The following is a 25,241-nucleotide window of genomic DNA, read 5'->3' as shown; positions in this document are numbered from 1 at the left end:
AAATCTATAAAGTAAATTACACCTAATTAAAGATAAAGAGAGGTGTGGAAGGTAGAGGCAAAGCATTTGAATGTTTACTGGCTAATCGGTCCTAATTACCTTTTAATCAGAACACATATTATAATGATTTACCTGCTGTATTAATGAATGGTAGTAGAAGTATTTATGGATGGCAATTTTTATGTGGATACGCTATGATCCTCGCCCTCTGCTACCTTCGCTAAACGGTACATTTATTGGTGATTCATGTCCTTATCTCTTCCTCTAAACGTCCTTTTCGCAGACCAAAATAACTAGCCCATCACACTGCTAATAAACATAATATCAAATATTCCTCATGCATTTTTAGCTGTAACTTTTAATAAAACAATATCTTTTAATAAAATCCTAAAATAAATAGTTGTATGAACTATGATACTGTGAAAATTAGTTTTGCTATAATTCTAACACAAAATAAAAGGTTAATTTTAAAAAAAAAAATCAAAATATATAAAATTATCACGTAATAAAGTTTAAAATTTTCATTATATCACATAATAAAGTTTTAAATTTTCATTATGTTGTGATGATATCATAGTTTTATTTTTTCTAATAAACATTCGTCTTTTTACTTACGTGACATGTTAAATTAGGTGTTACATTTAACATTAGATATTAATACAGTTAGTTAATGCAAAATAAAAAAAATTAAATTATTTTTAATTTTGTAACAAAAATAAGTATTTGTTCTAGTAACTTATGTTAATTGTTAATAGAAAACAACAAGTAGACTAGTTGCACATAGTAAATGATAAATATAAAAATAGTTTGTGAAGGATTTGTGAAATATTCGGACAACTCTTATCCCCAGTAACTCAATCAAATTACAAATTTCACAAAAACACTATGAAAACTCTTTTGTATTTTTGTTAAAGAGTTGGTATGCAATAAAAAAATTTAACATAAATTATATATAATTGTCAAGATTAAATTTCATCAATTTCATTATCATGCATTCACAAATATTTCAACTCTATATATAAGTCAAAATCAACATACTCAAATCTTATTAATAGACTTTTGATTAGTCATCAAATTTGAATCCTTTGAATCTTTAACAAGTGAAATCATGCATTAATTTAAAGAGTCTAAGATTACTAATGAACAAATTTATGTTTTTAGATACAACCATTCATTACACATTCAATTTTAAATATAGATTCTAAAGATATTTCCTATCACCTCAAGAATAAAAAATCAAGTATGAAAATAAGTCACATCAAGCATTAAGCATAATCAAACACTAACTCAAATTGAATAAACATATATATATATATATATATATATATATATATATATATATATATATATATATATATATATATATATATATATATTAACAACACAATTTTACGCAAGGTAGAGAACAAATTGAAATAACTCTCCATGGTGGAGAACAAATTGAAGAGATGCATAAGAAATTGAAATCATAAAGAAGATGAAGCGGTCCTTTCCAAAGGGACCTAGAAGTTACCCCAAGCTTCAATCACGCCTCTCCTTTGCACTTCCACCTCCAATGTGCAACCTATCTTCCTCTTCAACCCCAAAAGGGAAACATAACCATGGATAAAGGATGAAACCCAAGGAGGAGAGAGGGAGCTTTCCAACATCCCAAACAACCTCTAAAAGTTTCTCCCAATCATCCTAGGTGAATCTATTCATGTAAAAAATGAGGAATGTCCAAAACCCTCGCGAAAACATGATTAAATACTCATTTGTGTGCATCAAGACAAACTCACCCAGCAACTTCATTCTCGACTAGTAAGGCTTAAAAGTTGAGGCTCTCTGACTTGTAACTTGTTGAACAAGCCATATTTTCACCTAACGACTCGAATACTACAAGTCTGTACTATATTTTCACCTAGTGAGAAGCTAATTTGCCCAACAACTCACTCCGGTGTACAATGGTAGTTTTTTGTCGTCCAAGAGTACTGCATGGTAGTATAACCCTACAGGTGAGTCATTTCTTCAAGTTTGCAATGTTGAGTGCAATTCTAGTGATCTTGACATGAATGTTTGTCTAAAAATTCTTTCTTGTTTAATTATGTTTTCTTGAGTTCTAGCTTATTTTCCTCCATTTTTTCATTGACTTATTTCAGATACTCAAAATAAAGTAACAAGTATAAAATACTAAGATACAAAACAATGCAAAAGCAAGATAAACTTGAAGATTAAACAAAATAAAAATTATGAAAAAGTTGATTTTTATTCACAAAATTTAACACTAATAAAAAATAGAAAATAATGTTAAGTTTTCTTAAAGTTAATAGGATTAGCTTAGCCATTCCTATTATAACACTAACTATTTATTTTATTGTTTATATTTATTTGAATTAGCATTATTAAGTCGATGAATTAACTTTAACCGGTAAGTGAAAGATATTGTGATCCTAACTATTTTTGTTTAATATTTACATTTACTTTTGTTATAATTGGCTAAACCGACATTAATTTATATGTTATGAATTCATACACATTTGTTACAAAGAATAAAAATAATAAATTATTTTTAATTTAAAGATATTGATTTAAATATGATAATTCTTTTCACTCATAATTGTTCTCTCTCACTTTTTATGTAAATATAATCACACTCATTTTCTCTACACATAAATATCCACATGTTCATCTCTTCACCATAATTTTCCCCTTTACTCATCATGTCCTTCACTCACATTATTTTCCTCACATGTTTGATTCACTAGTACAGAAAGAGGATACGACACCGGTTAATTTCACTGATAGGCTTCAGTTTTTGAACCGAGGCATATTCAGACGAGGCAAAAAGTGATAGCCTTTTTGCCTCGGTTCTAAACCGTGTCATTTTGTTTGTCTCTACGGCCTCGGTTAGAACCTAAACCGATGTAGTAGGATATTTTTTTTTCTTTAGCCTGTTTCGTTTCTGATTTCAATTTCAGATTTCAATTTCAAATTTTAATTTCAAACCCCAAACTGAAAAACGAATTGAAAAATGAACTGAAAAACGTTAAAAATGAACAAGAACTCAGATAACAAAATGAATAATCAAAGATAACCACCACAATGTTTCATAGACTCAACAAACTCAGATAACACAATGGAACCCCAAAATTAGATGAATAACTGAAACCCTAAATTGCAAAAACAAGAACAAAATCCCAAATCTGAAAATGAAATTTCAGAAACCCTAAATTGCAAAAACAAGAACAAAATCCCAAATCTGAAAATGAAATTTCAGAAACCCTAAAATGCCAAATCGATTCACTCCGCTGCCGCCTTCCTCGCCGCGCCTCGAATCGCCGCGCCTCGCATCGCCGCACCTCGCATCGCCGCACCTCGCATCGCCGCGCCTCGCATCGCCGCGCCTCGCATCGCCGCACCTCGCATCGCCGCGCCTCGCCTCGCCGCTATCAGACGCGACCTCGCCGCTATCAGTCGCGCCTCGCCGCGCCTCGCCACGTCTTCGCTGGCCACTCACCTCCATCACAACACTCTGCTCGTCCACGTTCAACGGAAGAAGAGAAAGGGAAGAAGCTTGGCTGCTGGGGCGCGTTGAAGAGAAAGAGGAGGATCTGAGGGATCTGGTGCGAGTGAAAGAAAGGGATCTGGTGTGGTGCGCGTTAAGGGAAAGAAGTTTCACCCTTAATTAGGTCTAGGCCCACTTGGTAATACTGCAGAGGATCTGGGCCTATACGGCCTCGGTTCTTTAATTTAACCGGTGCCTATTGATATTGATTTGACTGATTTTATGAGTTGCAGAGTTGCAGATTTTTATGCTTCGGTTCTGCGTGCAACCGAAGCATTATTTTTTCTGACCATGTTTAGGCACCGGTTGCCTTTGAAACCGAGGTAATAAAGCTGTTCTGCACCGGTCTTTTTTGAATCGAGGCCTATAAGGTCTCTTGAATTACGAAACTGCCACCGCGTCTGAATAAACAGCGGTTTGGTGTAAACAGATGTCTAATGTGCGAGTTTAAAAACACATTTTGTACTAGTGATTCATTCTTATCTCTTTTGTCTACATTACATTTATCTCTTTCATCAGTATCTTTCTCTACTATTTTTTTTGTTTGTATTTTATTTTGTTAAAGATGGAAGTGTTGTACAAGATTTTTATTTCTTAAATTATTACTATTAATGACTATCAAGTTAACACAAATTAAATTAATATTAAAAACATATTTTTTTAGCATGAACTAAATCTTCTATAAATAAATTTTAAAATAAAAATACATTAACTTAATATATGCTAAATGCTTTAATTAAAAATTCAATTTAAAATAAACCCACATACTTTAAAATCAACTTTCAAATTATAACTAATAAATTAACATCTATCATTTTAAAATTACACAACACAAATCTAATACTGTTAACTAATTAATATCGAGTTTTAGTTATTAGTATCGTTTCTTAACTGAAATGTTCTATTTTCTTCAAATGCAAAGATCGATTTGAATTTATTTTTCTATCATTATACTAGCTAGCACTGTATGAAATCCTTAAATTTTTCCAATGTACTCGATATCGATCTCTTTTATCCTAACGTCTCTGAATATTAATTGTAATTTTAAGATTTGGTCTGGTACTGCTTTTCTGCTCTGCCTGCTGCCATAAGATTCAGTGCACCACAACACTGCCTTGAGATCCTATCTCTCACCGTTTACAAAACCACATATTCATTCAGTAGTACTGCTACAGTAGTAGTTGACACCTTCATCGTGAGAGTTTAGTCTCTTTCACATCACCACCAGGTACCTCTCTTTTTGCCATAACTCCTTTCCACCTTTTTCTTAATCAAAAAGTTCAGAAATTTCTCTTCCCCCACTCATTCCATTTTCTGATATTTTATAATCCTTTTGGAGTTAGGAGAAATGGAACCCCAGAAAACTCCATCAATAGATGACAGCTTATTTGATATTTTCAAAGATACGGAGTTTGGGGACCTCCTTTCCATCTTGGAGAGCCTACAGGACTCGAAAGATTTTGCCCCCATCAACGATAGTGCTGTTATTATCAACCCAACTTCGAAAGAAAACGAGCAAATCGAGTCCCGAAAGGTCTCAATATCTTCAAGTGTTCCACAAGATTCTGAAACGGAGCTTGAAAGCAAGACAAAAAAGCTTAGCCCCACCTTGGCAGAGGAACCACAGAAGGTGTCTCATATAACAGTGGAGCGCAACCGAAGAAAACAAATGAATTACAACTTGTCCGTATTGAGATCACTTTTGCCTTCCTTCTATGCCAAACGGGTAATTAAGTCTTCATTATCGCTTACTTAATTAAACATCACTCCCATCATATATATTCAAATTCTAGAAACTTTCCTCGATTTTACATTTATTACATTAATTTAGTTCAAGAAGAGTTTGCATTCCTGACTTTGTTTTACTCTCCAATTGTCCCTGACATTGACAACTTTAATTAACTTAACTACCTATGAATTTTTCACGATTTTATTATGCAATGTTGAATTCTTTTTTCTTATTCTTGTATTCTTTTAAATACAGTTTTTCTTGTAAGCAACCATCGTCTACAAACATTACTCAAGTGTTGCAAAATGATTTGTTTTATCAGCTAGTAGCATATCGAAAAGCAATATTGAAAGAAAAAAATATACTTCACACTACTATATCTACTCTAAATCTTCTTTATTCAATAAAATATTATATTGTAATAAAATGTTAATTAATATAATATTAATGTTTATATAGTTTTAAATTGAGTGCAGAAAAAGTATAAAAATCATTCAATAGGGACACCCAAAGGTAAGATGACACCTAGAGAGAGAGAGAGAGTAGCGTAAGTACGAAGGATAAGGAAAAGTGGGTCGTTATCCTTTGATGTACACTTTTTTACATACATACTTTTTTATAAAAAAAATAAAAATAATAAATAATAATAAGTGTAAACAAAATATAATAAAAGGGAGTTGCAGTTTGAGTGTAAGGGAAAGAAAAGTCACAGAAGAAAATGTTCTACTTGGCTTGTGTATGTTGTGATTTCATGCAGTGGTACTTGGGGCTGATTTGTTGTTTTGTTCATATATGAGACAGGGAGACCAAGCATCAATAATTGAAGGTGTGGTTGATTACATCAACGAGTTGCAACAGCTGCTACAGTGCCTAGAGGCCAAAAAACAAAGAAAAGTTTACAGTGATGTACTAAGCCCTAGGCTACTTTCAAGCACAAGGCCTTCACCACTAAGCCCTAGAAAACCACCCTTGAGCCCTAGAATAAACCTACCCATTAGCCCAAGGACTCCACAGCCTGGCAGCCCTTACAAACCAAGTTACCTTTCTCCAACTATACCCAACTCTCCTACTTCTTCGGCTTCTTCTTCAATCAACGATAATATCAAAGAGCTTGTTGCCAATTCCAAGTCTGTTATCGCCGATGTTGAGGTCAAGTTTTCAGGTCCACATCTTCTTCTCAAGACAGTTTCACCACCAATTCCTGGACAGGCTCTCAGAATAATATCAGCCCTTGAAGACCTAGCACTTGAAATCCTCCATGTCAACATCAACATTGCTGATGAAACCATGCTCAACTCTTTCACTATTAAGGTAACTGTCATGGTGTCAAACCACTGTTTTATTGATATCTTAAGTTAATATTAACAAGAAATTGTATGGTTTAGGGTTTATTGCTATCTTTGAATGACAGCTAGCAAGCACTAGCTCAAATTGAACTCTCAAAAAGCTTGCTAAATGAAGAAGAAAATGTTAAAATAATGACCATGAAGATGTGGTGTATATTGAATGAAGTAATACAACTAGTAGTTTTGTTTTGGCTAGTCCTCTACAGTGAAGTACATAACTACCGTGATGTGTAATAAACTATGATATGCAGTACAATTTTCACTGGATTTGTCTGAGACGCCAGGGACGTGTGATGTATCATGGCATCTTGCAGGCATTATCTTTATTTTGGCGAAAAAACATATATTTTATTGGTAGTGGTTTTAAATACTGACCTACCCTATGAAATTATTTAATTCATGGAGGCTAAATTAATGATAATGTATGCATGCTATTTACGTGTTCAGTGTGGTCCATTAATAACTATGGTTTCTTAAATCTGTCCTTTGTAGATTGGAATTGAATGCCAACTCAGTGCCGAAGAACTCGCTCAACAAATCCAGCAAACATTCTACTAAAGATGGCTTCCACACTCCAGAAAGAGCATCTGACCTCACCCTTCCCCTTTTTAGTGTGTTGTTTGTACGTACGTAGCTGCAATATAGTAGACAACATGGGGAACATCCATTTAATTAGTCTCTATCATTTTAGTTCGTTTTCTTTCTTTTCATTAACTAATTACACTTAATTTTAATTACTTTAATTGCTTATTTGTGTCTTGTATGTTACCCTACTGTGTAATCAAGCACTGTGCCAAGCTTTCATTTCTCTCTGAATTCAACTGGTTCTTTCGATTCAAAAATTTATATTTAATTTATAGCTATCGTCATTCCCCTTTTGGTTAATATGATTTACGATAAACACTTAGATCTGTCTACAATGATTGTTCCGACATTAGATTTCATATTGTTTTAGTAATAGTATGCAATATTTAATAGAATATTTTAGTGCAAAAACTGTTGAAATAAAATTCTAACACTGGCCAAGAAATGCTTAAATATATATGATATTGCATTTAAAGCTTTGTCCTGTATTTTAGATGTTATAAACATCGGATACTCAAATCGGTGGCAGTTTATTTATCACAATTTGCAATACCAACATTCAAAATCTAACTCTAGATAGAAAAATAAATAAATAATGGTTAAACCTTTCCATTGACAGACACAGTAAAGCTGCCTCACAATCTCAAATCCTAAAAGATGTCAACATACATTATAATATAACCATAACTCATAGTTAGGGACGATAAAAAAATCCGCGCTCGCAGATATCCGTCGATAAAATCTGCGACAGATAGTTAATATTCACGGATATTTGTTATCTGCGGGTTGCGGGTAGCAGGTATTTTAATACCTACTTATAAACTGGTCGGATTGCGAGTAGGCATTATCTGTGTCTGACCCAACCTGTTGCATCCCTACTCATACCTAACTACTTTATTTTCAACTAGCTCAATACCTTAATTTATATAATGATTTGTGGGATCTATGGTGGAAGTATTTGAAGAATTTAACTATTTTCTTCAAGATTGTAAATATTTGTAATGATGTAGCACTCCATTTGCAATATAGGAAAAGCGCACTTTATCAATGACTATTTATTAACCGGACTGATATGTTGGTAAATGTTAATTATTGACAGATACATGTGTTTATCGATGAAAATGTTTGTCGATAATTTGTATTTATCGATAGATTTATAGATGAATGTATTTGTTTCATTTATCGATGATTTTTTTGTCCGAAAGGTATTATTGATTTAATTTTTCAATAGAAAAATTTGTCATATGTTCTTCGATTAAATCAGGTCAAAGTTTAGGATTTCCCTCTCCAAATTATCTCTTTGTATGCTCTGCTAGTCCAGTTCTCTTTCACTCCAGCCTAGTGTTCTTTCTTTCATTCTTACACTCGTCTATTGCGTTGAGAGATCTTCTTCTACTCCATCAGGTTGTCTAAGGCGTTGATGCGTTGATGTGGGATTCCCAATAGTCTGCATTGCATGGACCACACTAAGACATTCTTATTGAGTTATGGTTGAAAAAGTTGTTGGTTTGACTATCATCGAAGGTTCTTGCCCACTAATCACTAGTTTAGGAGAAACAAGGTATTTCACAAAGGGAAAGTTGAAATTGATATGTCACTGCCTAGACTAGCCCCATCACAAGTTTGGAGAAGAGTCAAACATTTTCCAAAAGTGACTAAAAAGGGTGTGATAGTATAAAATGTGGAGGGACAATAAACTTTTACATAGATCCCACGGTGGGTACGAAATATTCTTATAAGGAACGAATGATTTTGATGGCCGAAATGAATCTCTCTTTGTTTAAAACGAGAAGATCTATCAGCAAAAGACTTTTTAACGCTCAAGTCAATAAGAGAGTTTGGATCTATATATAAGAGTATGAGTGAGCATGAGAGAGTGATTGTACTCCCTAAAAAAATATCATATATATTTATAAGATTTTTGAGCTCTATAAAATCTATTATAAAACATAATAAAACTTACAACATTTATGATAAATTAGCATGATAATAATAGTAATACATTATATATATATATATATATATATATATATATATATATATATATATATATATATATATATATATATATATATATTATTGATATATGACATAAATGGTTATTTATGATATCATATCATAATCAAACTACTAAGATTTACCGATATATTTGTTAATATACAATAATTATACTAATAAATATTTCTATTAATATTATTTAGTCATTTATAGCTAAATGAACATTGTTAAATTATATTCTTTAATTATTAGTGGAGTCAAGTATCCACATATAATAATATAAATAATTTAATAGTAAGGACCTTAACACAATCTCTTACTAGAATTTGAAAAAAAAAATATTTGTTACAATAATGTGAATTAATTTTTTTTATGATAACAAAAAGAAATAAAATTATTATTATTATTATAATTAATAAATTAAATTTAAATAACTTTTACAATTTTATTGTAAGAAATGTTTATTTTTTGTAAATAATTTTTTACTATGATAGTTATTTTACTTTAAAAATAGTTAAATTTCAGAAAAATATCAAATTGATAAAAATGAATAAATTAAACTTAAAAAATAAAATTGGTGAAATAATTATTTTAATTTAAAAAGATACTTGAAGAATACAATTGAAAACAATACACTAAAAAGAGAAAATCTCTTTATATAATAATATGAATAATTTAATAAATACCTTGGTCAAGGGACTCTAGACGGTCTCGTACTAGAATTTGAAAAGAAAAACACGTTGACATGTGACAATCACGTGTGCGCACCTAAAATTTTCATATACAATGCTGATTTAAACTGAATTAGAACTCCGTAAATCATATAGTTAACGAATTAGCCACTTGAAACAAAAGAAGTTCTACTTTTACATTCTCAAGAACAAAAATAGGATGAAACTTTTTCTAGAAATTAAAACCCAATCCAAAAAAACTATAGTCCACAATTTTAAAGTTTAAATGAAAATTAATACACACCGGATTCGGTATTTTAACCTAGTGCGCAATGTGATTGCTAAAATTCATAAATAAGTTCTATAGGGCCTTGTTTGAATATAGTTTCTAAGATCAGTAAAATATAAAGCTATTTACATGAATCAGTATGGGTGTTTGGAAATGCAAAGGAGTATGTTTTTGTGGCAACACTTCGTAACATAAGGGTATGATAAATTATTAGGCCATTGGGCCTTATATGGGGTAAATAGGCCCATCACTCTAAGGCTAACCAGACCTTAGGAAGGGTTTCTCAGATTTCTAACTTTCCTGAGCTCTTTTCTCTCTCTAAACTCTTGTGCCCTAAAGCTTTCTCTGCCTTATCTCTAGATTTCCAACTCTCTGAACCGTAAGAATTCGAGATAGGCGCTACCCAAGCGTTCACGGCATAGAGAGCCTCATTTCTACCGAACGTTTTCTCTGTTCCGACCGGTAAGTCGTTTTTCCCTTTTTCATTCGCTGTCTTTGAGCCTAGGGCATGAAACGTTACTGGTTGCATGTCACCAGTGAAGTTTCCTTTTCATACTCTCTGTCAAATCAAGCTCTAAGAGTTGTTGATGTCACCACTTGGGTGGTTTATAGGGTGTGGTGGAATTTTCGTGGTGTGAGACACCATAAAGGAGTGTTCCTGTGAGCTTGGTAGTTAAACTCTGAGGTAAGGGGAGTTAGTTATTTTTGGTTGAAATTAATTTATGAGATATATGCATGTTGAATCCTGAATTGGTGTGTTGATTTAAATTGTTATGTACCTGTTGAGTATAAATTGGCTTGTGTTATGATGCTGGAAAATTGTGCATGTAAAAATGTATTGGTGGTAAGTTGTTATGATGGAATTGATTGCTAAAATATAGATGGGTTTAGTGAAGATAAAAGGAATGGAGTTTTCTGCATATTTAACATATTAGTACGGGTACTGTAAGAACTTTTGTTTGAGAAATATAAAAAAAAAGGGAAGAAAAGGGTTTCGTGAGAATTAAAGTGATGTATAGCCTTTGGGTAATTGGAGTCTAGGACACATAGTACAGTTTGCAGGATTTTATGAGAGTACGTTGTTGATAGGATAGAGAACCTTAAAAACCTGAGTTGGCACATCCCTGATCATAGAGCAGCCTTGGCCTGGTCCAGTCAGTTGTGACTAGTCATATGTGCTGGCGTCGAAGGTGAGTTTGATGCTTTCAGACCTTGGGTTCTTCTCCGATGACCAATTGGGCTATTGAAGCAGTCTTAGCAAGTGGATTGTGACTTGTTTGAGTCACCAAATTGGTCAGAATAGGTACAAAGTGTTAGAATTGGGTTTGGGGTCCTCTAGTTATTGAGTTAGATGTTTTGGAATAGAAATTGAGGTTGTTTAGTACATCTAATTCCTATCCAAATGACCAATGCAATACTTTACTTTCATCTATAAACATGTTTCATATCAATATTAATGTTACAGATATTAGTTTGTTCATTTGGATATGTCTAAGATGCACCAAAACCAGAAAAATCACGTTGCTGTCAAAAACTGATAAGAATAATCAATTATCTCACTTGATAATCAATTATTTTAGTCAGAGAGTTGTATCCTCTTCAAAGCTCTCGCAAATAATCGATTATCACATATGATAATCGATTATTGTCGTCGGAAAATCATCCAGGACAGTTTTGGGTGGTTTTCGGGGTTCCGGATATCATTTTTGGACGTTCTTTAGGTCGTTCTGGGGGGTTTTGACCCTTGCGGAGCCATTGGTGAGGGTGTCCAAGCTGTTTGAATTACTTAAGTATTGATAATTAAAAGTCCTAAAGAAATTTGTGTTAATAAGTGATGGTTTTGTGAAAGTATGTAATGTATGAGTTGTTTTTATGACATGGTTGATGTTGTATGATGGTGTATGGGTTTGGTATGAGACAATATAGTAAGAATGCACTTGAATGACTATGAAATTTTATGTTTGATGAATCAAAGTGGTTTATGAGGTACATTATTGATCCAAGAGGAATATCATGTGATTTAAAGTGGTCGGATTGAATATGAAATTAAGATCTCTCGGTGGGATCAGTTAGTGTATTGAATGAATGTGAGAGGCTTCCATATGGGGGGTTATCCCTAACACTCCAACGGTGTTTCCTTCTCACTTAGAGAGGATTGATGCGTGTGGTGGGAGTAGTGGGAGGTCCTAGGGTAGGCGCTATCACTGAAGGTCTATTCCGCGGTAACGGACTAGCCTTGTGTATGGTCGGGTGGAACCCCTCGGCAAGGGCTTTGCAAAGCAGTAGGGGCCATCACAAGTGCACAACCCGCCCCAGCTCTACATACATTCTATGTCCGGACGTGTCTAGGAGTCTTAACATGATAGGATGCTTGCTTTAATGAGTTTGTGAAATAAATATTTATGTTTATGATGACTTACATGTTCATGTGTGTATGGACGTTCTTGGAAATGCTAGGTTGAATTGAAATTATCTGTATGTTTGTTTGAGACCTAGCTCACCCTTGCATTGTATGTGTTGTATGTGTTTGTCTTCCCCCTTGCGATGATCATCCAATCCTTTGGATGTGAGCAGTAGGTGATGATGTACCATTGGAGCAAGCTTTGGAGGTTGAAGAAAACCCAGCCCCTAGTACTTAGGCCTTCTACTAGCTCTTAGTTGATTAGCTTGTTATTTTGAAAAATTCCTAGCTTTTATTTTATATAGTTCGACACTTTTGAAAAACTTTTTAGGTCTTTTTAAAATTTCAATAGCCTTGTATTTTGGAGAACTTTGGAAACTTGTACTCAAGTTTGATTTCGTTTTAATTCCCTCTATCTTTTGGATGACTGTATACATATTTAAATACTATTATCTCTATCTCTCAACTGCTTTTACATATTATAATAGTTGAATCCTATTATATTATATGTGTATATGATATTTTGGGATGTCACAATAAAGATTATTTTTTTAAATTAAAATAATTTTTTTGTCATTTTTTATCTTTTAAGTTATTGTTTATTTAAATTAATTAATAATATTTTTAACTATTTAAATTTAATAACATTTTAAACTAAAATAATTATATTCTGGTTTCAGTGACAGTTTATTTATATTTAATAGTTTTTTAAATTAAATTAATTACTTACAATAATAAAAAAAAAAAAGACACACATCCATGCACTAGTTTTCATAATTATTCTACCTGGCAACGTAAAAGTGATATGTGACACAGAATTTGATTACATCTCTGCAAGTGAAGTTCTAAGCCCTTTCCAAGAATCTCATACAAATTGGGGGACGAACCTTAAACAAAGCAAGAATAGATGAAGGGAGAATCCACAATCCATCCCCACATATCAAACCAGAAGCAATTGCTGGAAGCATCAAAGTAGCCTCTTTGGTTTTTAGTATGTGCCATGCATACACGATTAAACTTCCCACACACATGTCAATAGCAAAGTATCCACCTACTACAAAAGGTACAGCCATTGCCATTGGAAGTGGGATCCATCTCCCAATGTTTTTGGGGTTAAAATCTCTCACCAAGTTGGCTGCCACAGAAAATGCAAAGAACCCACAACACAGGTGCAGACAATGGTGCGGAAGGGCAGAAAAGCCTTCCACACCAAGAATCGCCATGTTTCTGTAAATGATCGCATACGGTGCTTTGTATTCACCATCTGGATTCCCCACATCGAAAGCCTTGTAGAAAAGGAAGAATGTCAGAGGAGCAACAACACAACCTATTGCTGTGCCAATAGCTTGACCAACAAGCATTGATCGAGGGGAAGTGAAGGTCAGATGACCGGTCTTGAAATCTTGCATCAAGTCAGAAGAGGTGGAAACAAGAGACTTGATCACGCCACAACCAACGAGTCCAGCAACCACGCCGTGCCTTTTCCCACCTAATGCAGAAAGCACAAAGAGAGCCACTTTCCCGTAGTTATAGGCCATGTTCATGTCAGTTAATCCAGCACCGTATGCGTTGCAGAAGCTTAGAGTTGGTGCTAGAATATACGCAACCACCACATAATACCACTTCACCTCAGGGAAAATGAAAGGGATAGCTATGATAGAAATGGCAGCGAGCAGTATGTACCCTGACAATGCTAACCACATTGGAATGCTTTCTCTTACAAACACTTGGTTACGTTTAAGATCATCAGGACCCTGGTTATCTGAAATTGAAGCTGCACCCAATATTAGATTATTTTTTAAATATGACTTATACAAACTATAAACCACTCTTCAGCTTACGTGATTTTTTACTCCTCCTTTCCATGGTGGCATGGATATTTGTGGCGGTAAAAAGCAAAATTTTGGCGAAATTGTACAACCCATCACCGAGGATCAATGCTATGGAAATAAAAACCTGCATCAAGAAAATAGGGGAAGGTTACTTAAGGCCTGAAAAATGGAAGAACTTAAATAAAATTAGATTGGAGAGTCTTTTATTGTAGTTCGTTTCTGACCCTGTAACCATTAAGACTCTTCATACTACTTTCTGGTAAACTCTCAGGGAACCATTGTCCTTTTAGTCCCCTGATCAATGGCCACATAATGCCCCAAGAGAGAACAGCACCGAAAAGCAAGGATAAGTTGACAAGATGTGAACAAATCATTCCTGCTCCAACGTAAGTCATGCTGAAATCGAAGTAGAATCTGCAAAATTCACACATTTTTTAATCATGAAGGGCAATTATTTGATGGTTCACACTCTAGAAGAAAGATGAAACCACGCACGAGTTTTTCCATGCTTTCAATCCGAAAGTAGGAAACTGAACAAATCCGCATTGCACTCCACCAGCATAGAACCATTGGAAGAAAGACCAAAGGAAACTGAACGAGAAGAATTTCATAAAACCATGAACCTGCTTCCTGTGAAAGATGTAATAAACTAGTTTAATACGTATAAAAACTTGCTACGTTCAACTTGAAAAAGACAGAAGATGAAAAATAAAAGCTTATTCATACTTTGCCATCTCATCACCTTTGGGAGCATGGAACCCATTAATAAGGACGGCTGTAGCAGTTCCACTTGGATAACTCAATTTGTAATCAATGATCATCAACTGTAAATACCATACTTTGGATCAGATCAGGCAGCAACACAATTCAAGTTACTTCCAACCAAATTAATTTGAAACAGAATTCATCACATCTATATTGAGAATAACAACCTTTGACAACCAGATATGTTCAATTAATCAAGTGAAAACCATTGAAGGCTGCTCATCATAAGAAATACCTTCCTAAGAGGAACCAAAATCGCTAGCCCGACAAAGTATGTTACAAAGAGAAAGGCTGTCATCCAACCAATTCCAGGCTCCTTGGTAATTGGAGTATTCCCCGGTGTATCAACCCCTACTTGCTCATACGTTTTCCTATTCAAACCCAAGAGGTGGGACCCAAAACCACCTACATATAATCAAGTAAAAGTCAAAAACCGACATGAACAAACACCATCACTTATTCATTAATATACACAAGAAATTATAGAATTCACTTTAACTTGTCACCTCCAAAAGAAGTGCTGTAGCATGCAACAGCACAAGTTTGAATTATGGTATTCTCCTGTCTAGTGAAAGGTGTTGTAACAACATTAGCTTTTTCAAGCAGCATAGTCCAAATTCGAACAAGCACAAAACCAAGGAGTGCTGCTGAAACGTTCAGATTTGGAACAAGTCCGGTTGAGAGATTCAGCTTCATCACAATCACACTATAAATGATACCAATGAAGAAGCTAGTTATTAGTCCTCGAATTGTGATCTGACTTTTCCATGATGCCATGCTACTTTGGCCCTCTGGCTCTTCTAGTTCAGCATTTTCGATATCATCATTGTCACAGTTCTGAATCTCTTCTAGTTCTTCGTGGTTTGAGGTGTTCATTGAACCAATCTTCCAATAAAAATTGACAGTTAGAAAGGAAACAATTGCGTTCAAGTGTCTACCCTGCTACATCTCACTTGGCATCTCTATTTAACTTGCAATTTAGAAATCTAGATTTGATCAACCATAATAGATATGACTAATACATCTTCATAAAACATTAAGTGACACAAAACAAAAGGAATGAGAAAATCCTCTTTTCTTATCTATCATCTCTGTTTTAAGAAGTGTCCATATTGCAAAGAGAGAAACTCCAGCCCAAATTTGGTAACAAGTTATAATTTGTAGGAGAAAATTCGAGTCACCCACTTTGTTGTAAGAAATAAAGTGATAGAAAACAAAAGAAATGACAAAAAGTTCTTCCTTTTTGCCATATATGCACACACTTGCCTGGAAACAAAATAAATTTAAAATATTTCTTTCAAAAAATCTCTCAAAGAATCTAATAGAAAGAAAGACAAAACCTTTTTCAAAATAAGCCAAAATCAAATGTCATACCTCAAATTTTCCTTTTGGATGAGAAAAGAATGGAGTTCAATGACAGGATGATGCAAATTGAAAGCAGTGTCGTCGCAAGAACACAATCCTCCAATGATCCGAAAAGACAAAATGGACATGCATCACCTTCCCCGATTCCAAAACCTCCGAACGCTGTACAGGATCACCAAACAAGTTTTGGTGTGCGTGTTTGTGATGAGTAAACTCAAAATGGGGGCAGATTAGAATCTCCCAAACCTTTGTGAGGGTTTGATAATCTTGTCAGAATCAACCTTATAAGAGAGACTGCACAAACAGAGATTCGCAAAACGGTGCAATATTTATGCCGGTGCTAAAAAAGGAAAAAAAAGAAAGAAAAAAAGGTACATGGCATCTCATTTAACAAACACTTCACCAACTTTCATTGTACTAGTGCAATGCAAAGCTCAAGTGTGCTGTACTACAAAGTGTAAAAAAGGAAAAAAAAAAAAAAACCTTAATTGTTGTACAGCAGTACGAAAACCATTTTTTTTCTCGTGAGTTGAACACGCGTTTGGCTGTGAGCACCGAATGAAAACCATTGTATTTGACTCAGGTATCGAGTCATTATGGTTATTTACGATAGGGGTGTGGCTTTAGCATGTAACCAAGTAAATGCGGAGAGAGAAACTCGTTACAGGTCAACCACCGATAAACCCGCGAATGATAATAACAGTGCATACGTATGAAAAAAGAAACACGTATGGTGGTGCTAAATGTGTTAAATGAGAATGTTCAATGCCTTACGTTGACATTAAGCTATTTTAAATACGATACCATGTTATTAAATATACATTTTCTTTCTGATTATAAGACTATATATATATATATATATATATATATATATATATATATATATATATATATATATATATATATATATATATATATATATATATATTAGCATCCTGACATGTCCTACACCGGAATTTTTCAATTAAAAATAATATTTATTACATAGAAAAAAATATAATATTTACGTAACATTTGTTGTACAATAATTAATTTGATTTCCAAAGTTAATAATATTGATTTGAATTTAAATGTTTTGTAAATATTTTATTATAACTTTCTATTATATAACAGGGATTGAAAATAATTATAGAGAAGTTTGAAATATTTATCAAGTACATTCATCTACATTTCATCCACACTAAGCAATTAAGAAACATAAAATATTATTGGAAAAATAATTACAATTATAGGAGAAAGTTTATACCTTATATGTATTATGAAATGCTACATGCTCCTGTTTTTTAAGTTTTTTAAAACTTTTTATACACCATGCATAATTTTTTTGGATCTAGGTTAACTTTTTTAATAACTTTTTAACAATAAATTATGTATCACTATTTTATTAGTTCATATATTTGAAAAGAACCAATCAAGAGATACCACATAAATTATAAAAAAATTGTAAAAAAAAGTTGTTAAAAAAACATTTTTCTATTTTTTGTGTAGTCATTTTCATCTTCGTTTTCAATCTTTTTTTTTTTCACTCTAAAATTAATAACATATATACTTGAAAATATTTAATATAAAAGATAAAGTACAACTTTTGAAAATGATTAACCTTACTTCTTATTGATTATCATTACAAAAACATAGTGATATTAGATATTATCTATTTTGAAATTTAAAAGATTATCTTGAATTAGAAGGAACAATCTACATTATTGACATAAAATCTTATAACCAATGCTTTCTCCTATGATGATTGTGGCAGAAATAATATTTTTTCTCGATTCATTAACTTGCAATCTTATCCTATTACAAAGATATTTTGCATTATCAATTCAAGATAAGATGATCTTATTGACTTGCTCTATAGATTCAATTGTTTGAGAACGTATTATTCCATCATAAAAAGAAAATATAAGAGACATCGTATTAACTGAGATAGAGAAATCCAATCAATAATAAATATGATTTAGTACTTTCAAGTAAAAGAATCTTGTGCTATTTCAAGAATGTCCTCCTCATTTAAATATGTATGTGTATATATCTTTGTTCAACAAATATGTGTTTAATAAGTACTAGATATTAATAGATTTCAATGATAATTTAACACTTATTTTTCTTTGATTGTGTGTAAAATTCATGTTAATCACTCCAATTTCACTTTTTTTTTTTTGCAGGATCATACAAATTCAAGGAGTCAAACCTATATTTTGAAGAAAAGAAGAAGAAACTAAACACTTTTGAAAGAATATGTCATAGTGATGAGTGCATATTTATGCCTTCATTTAGCCTTTAATATTGGATTCATAATTGATTTTTTGTACTTTACAAGAATATTTTAATTAGGATTTGTTATAATTGAGATTATTAAGCATGATATAGGAAAACATATGTTAAAAATATCTTTTTAGTTGCATAAATTTTATTTGGATATTTTGGAATGTATTAGTGCAGCTGTAGCTAAGTTGAGTTCATTGAGGTATGAAAATAAATTGGTTAAAGTTTCATAACACCTTAATATAAATCTAAGAATAACAAATAATCAAGAATACAAGAAGTCAATCCAAGCATTCCACGAAGAAGGCAAGAAAAACATGAAAAAGTGAAGAAATTTGGCTAATCCAGAAAGAGAACGGGGCTGAGGGGGAGGGGGGGGTGGCAGACCGTTGAACTAGGAGGAAAACCTAGAGAAGATGAAGAAATTAAACAAATTTTCATGGAACTTGATAAGAAGGATGACTGTTGTAGTTGACGCGATCAAATTAATACTACTAAACTATAACAACTTCATTATTAGTTCAACCCTTAGTTGTCTGCCAATGAACACATAATTGATTATTAACAAATTAGTTCTTATAAAAATTATATAAAAATGTTAGTAAAATAAAAATAATAAAGAAGATAGAGATAAATAAAAGATTAAAAAATAACATAACAAAATATAGAAATAAATAAATTTATAAAGGATTTAAAAAGACTGAAATAATGATAAAGAAAATAGGATGATTTCACTATTTTTTTCAAAATAAGATTCATCATTGGTTATATAAAGATTATTGTTCAATTAATTATAGATTTAGAGTTTCAAATTAATTAATGTAAATTCTTAATCAATTTGTTTCCATAAATAATAGAGACATACAATATAAACTAGACGAGTTCGTTTTCCAAGATTCCAAAAGTTTTTCAAAAACCAAATACGAAAATGCAGCACCACATTTCAAGATTTCACGACTTATATAAAGTCTTATAACCTTTAAACTGCTATGTACCATCCAAGATCATCAATCATGCTCGAACCATTCAACACTATTGGTCTCACATCCTTAACAAACCAGAATTTTATTTCTAATAAAATAGTAAACTAATTCTATCTTGACCACAAACACTATATTGCACAACAACTAAACACTCTTTTTGGTCTTGACACAACATGCACAATAGCATACCCAACAATGCAGCAAGGTAATCAACCACACTAGATCCAAAACTAATAAAACAGTCAACCAATAAACATCCATCCATCCAAACTTTCCTAGTAAAAGATATACTGCATATATAGCGAATTGGAAAATAAAGACTAGGAAACATGACACCAACTTGACTGCTGCTTTCTAAATGCCCAAACCTCACATTAACTTCTAAAATCTAAGGTTAGCATCAACTTGATTATTTCCATTAATTAAATTAGGTCTCCTATGCTAGTTCAGGTGCAATGTACTCTAAGCATAAAAAAACCACTGTAACATAGCTAAATAAAATACACCCTTAAGTCTTTTAGGTAGGTTCAAGCTCCTTTTCCCTAGGGTGTTAGACATGTTTCTACCATCAAGCTATCACATATCTTTTGATTACAACATGCACCATAAACATATACATGCATATGCATATATATACCTTTCATGCTAAAAATAGTAATTAAACAAATAAATAAATTTATGCACTTATCTAAATTTGGACACATGACCTCTAACTTATAACAAAGAGTTTTCACCAGCTGGGTTATGCAACCCTTGTGATAAACATCCAATCTCTTATTTCTTTATAGATAATTTTCTTGGATCTTACACTTTTATCAACCGATTTTTGTTCTTCGGTAATTTGTCAGAAAACCACGATTACTTGATAAATTTTTGCAGTTTCTAATAGATATTAATCGTCGATAAATTTAGTTTTTATAATATTATATTATTATAAATTTAAATAATTATTGATTGAATTTCAAAAAATTGTACTTTTCTATCCCTAGCTCTGAAAGTTCTTAGTTCTTACCAATTTATGTGGGAAACAAATGCATATACATAATTCAGAACAGAAAACACATGGGACATACATAGTAGCTACGACCAACGTAACATCAGCGTATAACAAACCACACACAAGACAAAAACAAGTTATAGAAAATTGTTACGAATTAAGTAAAGCCAATGCAGTAGAAGACACCTTGTTCCTCAATAACAAGAGAAAACAGCTTTCAATTAAGCACCTTAATATAATATATGCTATTAAACAAAAGAACCATCGAAAACAAGGTCCGAATCATTACTCGTATATGGCCGGCCTAATGATTATTCTTTGCATGTAGGACTTTGTCAATGCCACGACATTGATTCTTAATATGGGCACTTTCTCTCAAATTCTGAGTGCTTCTCTTGTTATTTGTCTCGTTCCCTCTATTTCCTTTCTGTTCAACAAATAACCCTCTTTGCTTCTTGTTTGATAAACTAAATTATGGTTCAGAAAAGACCGTATTATTGCCTTGTTATGCTCTTTGTGTTGGGCATTAGTTTTGAGCCATCGTTGGGAGACACAGATGCTCAAATTTTGATGAGGTTCAAAGGTTCCTTGTCAAATGGGAAAGCCTTAAACGACTGGGGGAGCGAGTCCAGTTTATGTAGCTGGACTGGCTTGTTATGCCGCAAAAACCAAACATTTTATGGCTTGAGACTAGAACATATGGAAATGGGTGGGAAGATTGATATAGAAACCTTGGTTGAATTGCCAACTTTGGTAAGCTTTAGTGTCATTAACAATACATTTGAGGGTCCGATGCCGGAGTTCAAAAAACTTGTGAGTTTAAGGGCATTGTTTCTGTCCAATAACAAGTTTTCCGGTGACATTCCAGATGATGCTTTTGAAGGCATGAGAAAACTGAAGAGGGTATTCTTGGCAGAAAATGGTTTCACTGGTCCTATTCCAAAGTCACTTGCTAACTTGCCAAGACTCTTGGATTTGGACTTACGCGGGAATGGTTTTGGAGGAAACATACCAGATTTTCAACAGCAGGATTTTAGAGTATTTAATTTGTCAAATAACCAATTGGAGGGTCAAATACCAGAAAGCTTAAGCAACAAGTTTCCAAGTTCATTTGCTGGTAAATTAATAGTATTTCTGTTTTTTCACCAACAGGCACAATTTTTAATTCGTTTGTTGTTTCTCACCACAGATTTAATTTATTTTATTTGTTATGAAAATTTATGTTTACTGATATCTTTTTTCAACCTCACTTCTTGGCGAAACTAAAACCGTTTAATTTCATTCGTACCACAGCTTGCTACAAATATCATTGATAAACTTCTATGTATAGTACATTTGAAACTCTGTCATCATTAACCTGATTTAAATTACATATTCACTGTGATTTTTTATATTGTGAATTAAATGTGATAAAAATTATATATGAACATTTAATTGACAATATCAAAAAGCAATATATATATATATATATATATATATATATATATATATATATAATATTATAATTTAGTCATCTCCACCAAAGTGGTATTTATACTGCATACCCACGATTTATCTGTAATCTTTTGATATGTTACATATATGTTCAATTTAGATGTTTTTGTGTTTGCTATGTTACATATATGTTCAATTTACATGTTTTTGTGCAACGCAGGCAACGAAGGCCTGTGTGGAAAACCTTTAAGTTCCTGCAAGATTGGCGGCAACGAATCTAGATCACTGGAACCAAACCTTGATAAACCTCAGGGAAAAAACCACAGAATCCTTATAACTGTCATTATAGTCGTAGCAGTTGTTGCTTTTTCTTCAATAGTTGCACTTCTATTTATCCAGAAACACAGGAGAAAAAGGTTTAAACCCAGAACATTACCGACGCAGGGAAATTCCCAGCAAAGTGTAGGCTTCAAGGAGTCACACTCCATTGATATGACAGTTGATTTGAAAGATGGAGATGGCGAATTGAACTTTGTTAGGGAAGACAGAGGAGGATTTGATTTGCATGAGCTGCTTAGTGCCTCAGCAGCCGTTCTTGGTAGTGGAAGTTTCGGGTCCACTTACAAGGCTATGATTCTGAATGGACCAACAGTGGTTGTGAAGAGGTTTAGGCACATGAACAATGTTGGGAAACAGGAGTTTAGTGAACACATGCAAAGGCTTGGAACTTTAACACACCCTAATCTTCTCCCTCTTGCAGCATTCTACTACAGAAAAGAAGATAAGTTCTTGGTTTATGACTTCGCCGAAAATGGTAGCTTGGCCAGTCATCTACACGGTATATATTTATTTAAAACTGCATTCTTCTTCTAAGATTTATTACAGCTTTAGATTTAAAGAAAACTGACCATCATGAATACTATTTTTTTGCATTTTGCAGGCAGAAATGGCTCTGTTCTTACTTGGTCCAGCCGTTTAAAAATCATAAAAGGGGTGGCTAGGGGCTTAGCCTACCTGTATGAAAACTTTCCAGGAAAAATCGTACCTCATGGTCATCTGAAATCCTCTAATGTGGTGCTGGATCATTCATTTGAGCCAAAGTTGAATGAGTATGGCCTTGTGGAAGTGATGAATAAGAGCCATGCTCAGAAGTTCATGGCAGCCTACAAGGCCCCAGAGACGAGCAAATTTGGTAGGCCAAATGTGAAAAGTGATGTGTGGTGTCTGGGGATCCTGATTTTGGAGGTGCTGACAGGGAAGTTCCCAGCAAATTATCTGAGACATGGGAAGGGTGGGAATAATTCTGACTTGGCAACATGGGTGGATTCAGTTGTGAGGGAAGAATGGACTGGTGAGGTGTTTGATAAGGACATCTTGGGGACTAGGAATGGGGAGAGTGAGATGCTGAAGCTGCTCAGGATTGGAATGTTTTGTTGCAAATGGAGTGTGGAGAATAGGTGGGATTGGAATGAGGCAGTGGCAAAGATTGAGGAGGTGAAGGAGAATGATGGTGAGGATGATTCTTCTTCTTGTTATTATGTCAGTGAAGAGGATTTCAATTCAAGGACTGCGACTGAAGATGAGTTCTCTTTCTCTGTCACTAATGGATGACATTCATCCTACATTTTCAACATTGCGGTTGAGCTTGTGGTTACTTTATACTTGTGTTTGAACGTAGTCATTAGGATGCTGATTACAGTCATTGAGGCCTTAAAATTGCTTTTATATTTGCACAAAAAATGTCAATTACAATACTAATATTTTCTTCATTTATAATTTTCTATATATTTGTATTTGTTTTTAAACTTTGTGTATCAATAATAAACATTTATATTCATTTATAATGTTAGATATTTCCTTTTGTTAAGTTTCGATCAGAAGTTACCTATAACTTGCAAACAATTTTTTACTTATGATGTTATACAGAGATTTAAACTCTCTCCTAAGAGTTTCTCTGATTAAAACTTCACTATAACATTTTTTATACCTTTCTTAATTATAAATTTTTTAGATTTTTTAAACTTTACTTAAGAGTCATTTTCCAAATTTCTATAATCCAAATTACAATCACAAGGTATTCATTAATTCATGTATTGTGATCAAATAATTGTAATCTTTCTTTAAATAAATTATCCTAGACGAAATGCAAGTCAATTAGTATCAATCAGTACTATTCTTTTGGAAGTAAACATGATGACAATTATTGCAACAAAATACAAAAGTAGCCTTTGTAGCACCAAGTGATCGAGGAGAACAATCAGGACCCTTTTATTTTTATGGAACGAAGCTTGCTCGAATTGACTTTCTTAGAACAGTGACAATATGAACTAATGTATCAGTGTGACATTTTCTTTTTTTATTGATCATACACCTGATGTAAGTCTAAGTTTGATTATTGTTCATACGGAGGATTGTTCATTGATCAATAGTGAAAAAATGGTCATTTATCTCTCAAATATAATGTTTGACCTAAAAAAACCTGACAAATGAATGGTGGCATTTTTGTCATTAAAGCAACTTTTTTTTACGTGATACGCTCACTAGTGGAAAATACCAAAAAAAAAAACCCACATCATTTGTTTAATAGAACCAATGTAATTTTCCTTCGTATATTTAAAAAAAAAATAGTTACATAAGTTATGTAAGAGAACAAATGTATTATCTCTTTTGTTTTCAATTCTTCAATTCTTATACTCAATCTCATTATATGCTTTGTCACACCTTATCTTTATTTTCAATGTCTCTTCCACCTCATTTTTTCAATAAGTCTCTCTTCCATAATCTCTCATCACTTCCATTTTGACCTTTTTACTGTAAGAAATACTGAAATTATCGACAGATATAAATTAATAAATACCTTTTTGTTGGTAATATTCTATTATGGATAAATTGTGTCAGTTCGCTTACTAACAAAAATATTCATTGATAATTAAATCAATAAAATATATGCTTAAAATAGTTGTCAGTAAATTATATGAATCATTACCGATGAATAAAAGTCATCAATAATTGTTTAAGTAGATTTAATTAAAAAATT

At 32.9% G+C, this 25,241-nt stretch overlaps 3 protein-coding genes across 6 annotated transcripts; 2 read left to right on the top strand and 1 right to left on the bottom strand.

The window, feature by feature from the left end:
- Positions 1-4,554: 4,554 nt before the first annotated feature.
- On the top strand, positions 4,555-7,435 carry LOC108337821 (transcription factor SPEECHLESS). 2 transcript variants are annotated; one of them, XM_017574420.2, is made up of 4 exons: positions 4,555-4,772; positions 4,884-5,270; positions 6,075-6,584; positions 7,112-7,435. In XM_017574420.2, exons 2-4 carry the CDS (start codon positions 4,893-4,895, stop codon positions 7,175-7,177), a joined length of 954 nt encoding a protein of 317 aa, XP_017429909.1. In that variant the 5' UTR covers positions 4,555-4,772; positions 4,884-4,892; the 3' UTR covers positions 7,178-7,435. The 2 variants fall into 2 exon arrangements, with proteins under 2 accessions (XP_017429909.1, XP_052737026.1); XM_052881066.1 differs by having other exon boundaries at positions 4,555-5,270.
- Positions 7,436-13,364: 5,929 nt separating this feature from the next.
- On the bottom strand, positions 13,365-17,163 carry LOC108337100 (metal-nicotianamine transporter YSL3-like). 3 transcript variants are annotated; one of them, XM_052881064.1, is made up of 9 exons: positions 17,009-17,163; positions 16,535-16,819; positions 15,667-16,045; positions 15,396-15,565; positions 15,122-15,219; positions 14,891-15,025; positions 14,620-14,809; positions 14,405-14,519; positions 13,365-14,337 (listed from the first exon to the last, which is right to left on the bottom strand). In XM_052881064.1, exons 3-9 carry the CDS (start codon positions 16,034-16,036, stop codon positions 13,409-13,411), a joined length of 2,007 nt encoding a protein of 668 aa, XP_052737024.1. In that variant the 5' UTR covers positions 16,037-16,045; positions 16,535-16,819; positions 17,009-17,163; the 3' UTR covers positions 13,365-13,408. The 3 variants fall into 3 exon arrangements, with proteins under 3 accessions (XP_052737024.1, XP_052737023.1, XP_052737025.1); XM_052881063.1 differs by lacking the exon at positions 17,009-17,163 and having other exon boundaries at positions 16,535-16,979; XM_052881065.1 differs by lacking the exon at positions 17,009-17,163 and having other exon boundaries at positions 13,365-14,325; positions 16,535-16,979.
- Positions 17,164-21,244: 4,081 nt separating this feature from the next.
- Positions 21,245-23,815, top strand: LOC108336908 (pollen receptor-like kinase 5). Its single transcript, XM_017573353.1, has 3 exons — positions 21,245-21,887; positions 22,425-23,042; positions 23,145-23,815. The coding sequence occupies exons 1-3, from the start codon at positions 21,245-21,247 to the stop codon at positions 23,813-23,815; spliced, it is 1,932 nt and encodes a 643-aa protein (XP_017428842.1).
- Positions 23,816-25,241: the final 1,426 nt, after the last annotated feature.

Source organism: Vigna angularis, chromosome 7 (assembly GCF_016808095.1).
Source record: "Vigna angularis cultivar LongXiaoDou No.4 chromosome 7, ASM1680809v1, whole genome shotgun sequence".
Classification (NCBI taxonomy): Eukaryota; Viridiplantae; Streptophyta; class Magnoliopsida; order Fabales; family Fabaceae; genus Vigna; species Vigna angularis.
The sequence above is the reverse complement of the archived record's forward strand: the minus strand, read 5'-3'. Positions and strand labels throughout refer to the sequence as shown.

Excerpts from the sequence above, each read along its gene's own strand:
- LOC108337821 (XM_017574420.2), top strand. The coding sequence starts at position 4,893 with ATGGAACCCCAGAAAACTCCATCAATAGATGACAGCTTATTTGATATT. Across the intron at positions 5,271-6,074 it reads CTTCCTTCTATGCCAAACGG|GGAGACCAAGCATCAATAAT; the intron begins GTAATTAAGTCT and ends TATATGAGACAG. Across the intron at positions 6,585-7,111 it reads TCAACTCTTTCACTATTAAG|ATTGGAATTGAATGCCAACT; the intron begins GTAACTGTCATG and ends TGTCCTTTGTAG.
- LOC108337100 (XM_052881064.1), bottom strand. The coding sequence starts at position 16,036 with ATGAACACCTCAAACCACGAAGAACTAGAAGAGATTCAGAACTGTGAC. Across the intron at positions 15,566-15,666 it reads CTACAGCACTTCTTTTGGAG|GTGGTTTTGGGTCCCACCTC; the intron begins GTGACAAGTTAA and ends GATTATATGTAG. Across the intron at positions 15,220-15,395 it reads TTTTGGTTCCTCTTAGGAAG|TTGATGATCATTGATTACAA; the intron begins GTATTTCTTATG and ends TGGTATTTACAG.
- LOC108336908 (XM_017573353.1), top strand. The coding sequence starts at position 21,245 with ATGGTTCAGAAAAGACCGTATTATTGCCTTGTTATGCTCTTTGTGTTG. Across the intron at positions 21,888-22,424 it reads GTTTCCAAGTTCATTTGCTG|GCAACGAAGGCCTGTGTGGA; the intron begins GTAAATTAATAG and ends TGTGCAACGCAG. Across the intron at positions 23,043-23,144 it reads CTTGGCCAGTCATCTACACG|GCAGAAATGGCTCTGTTCTT; the intron begins GTATATATTTAT and ends TGCATTTTGCAG.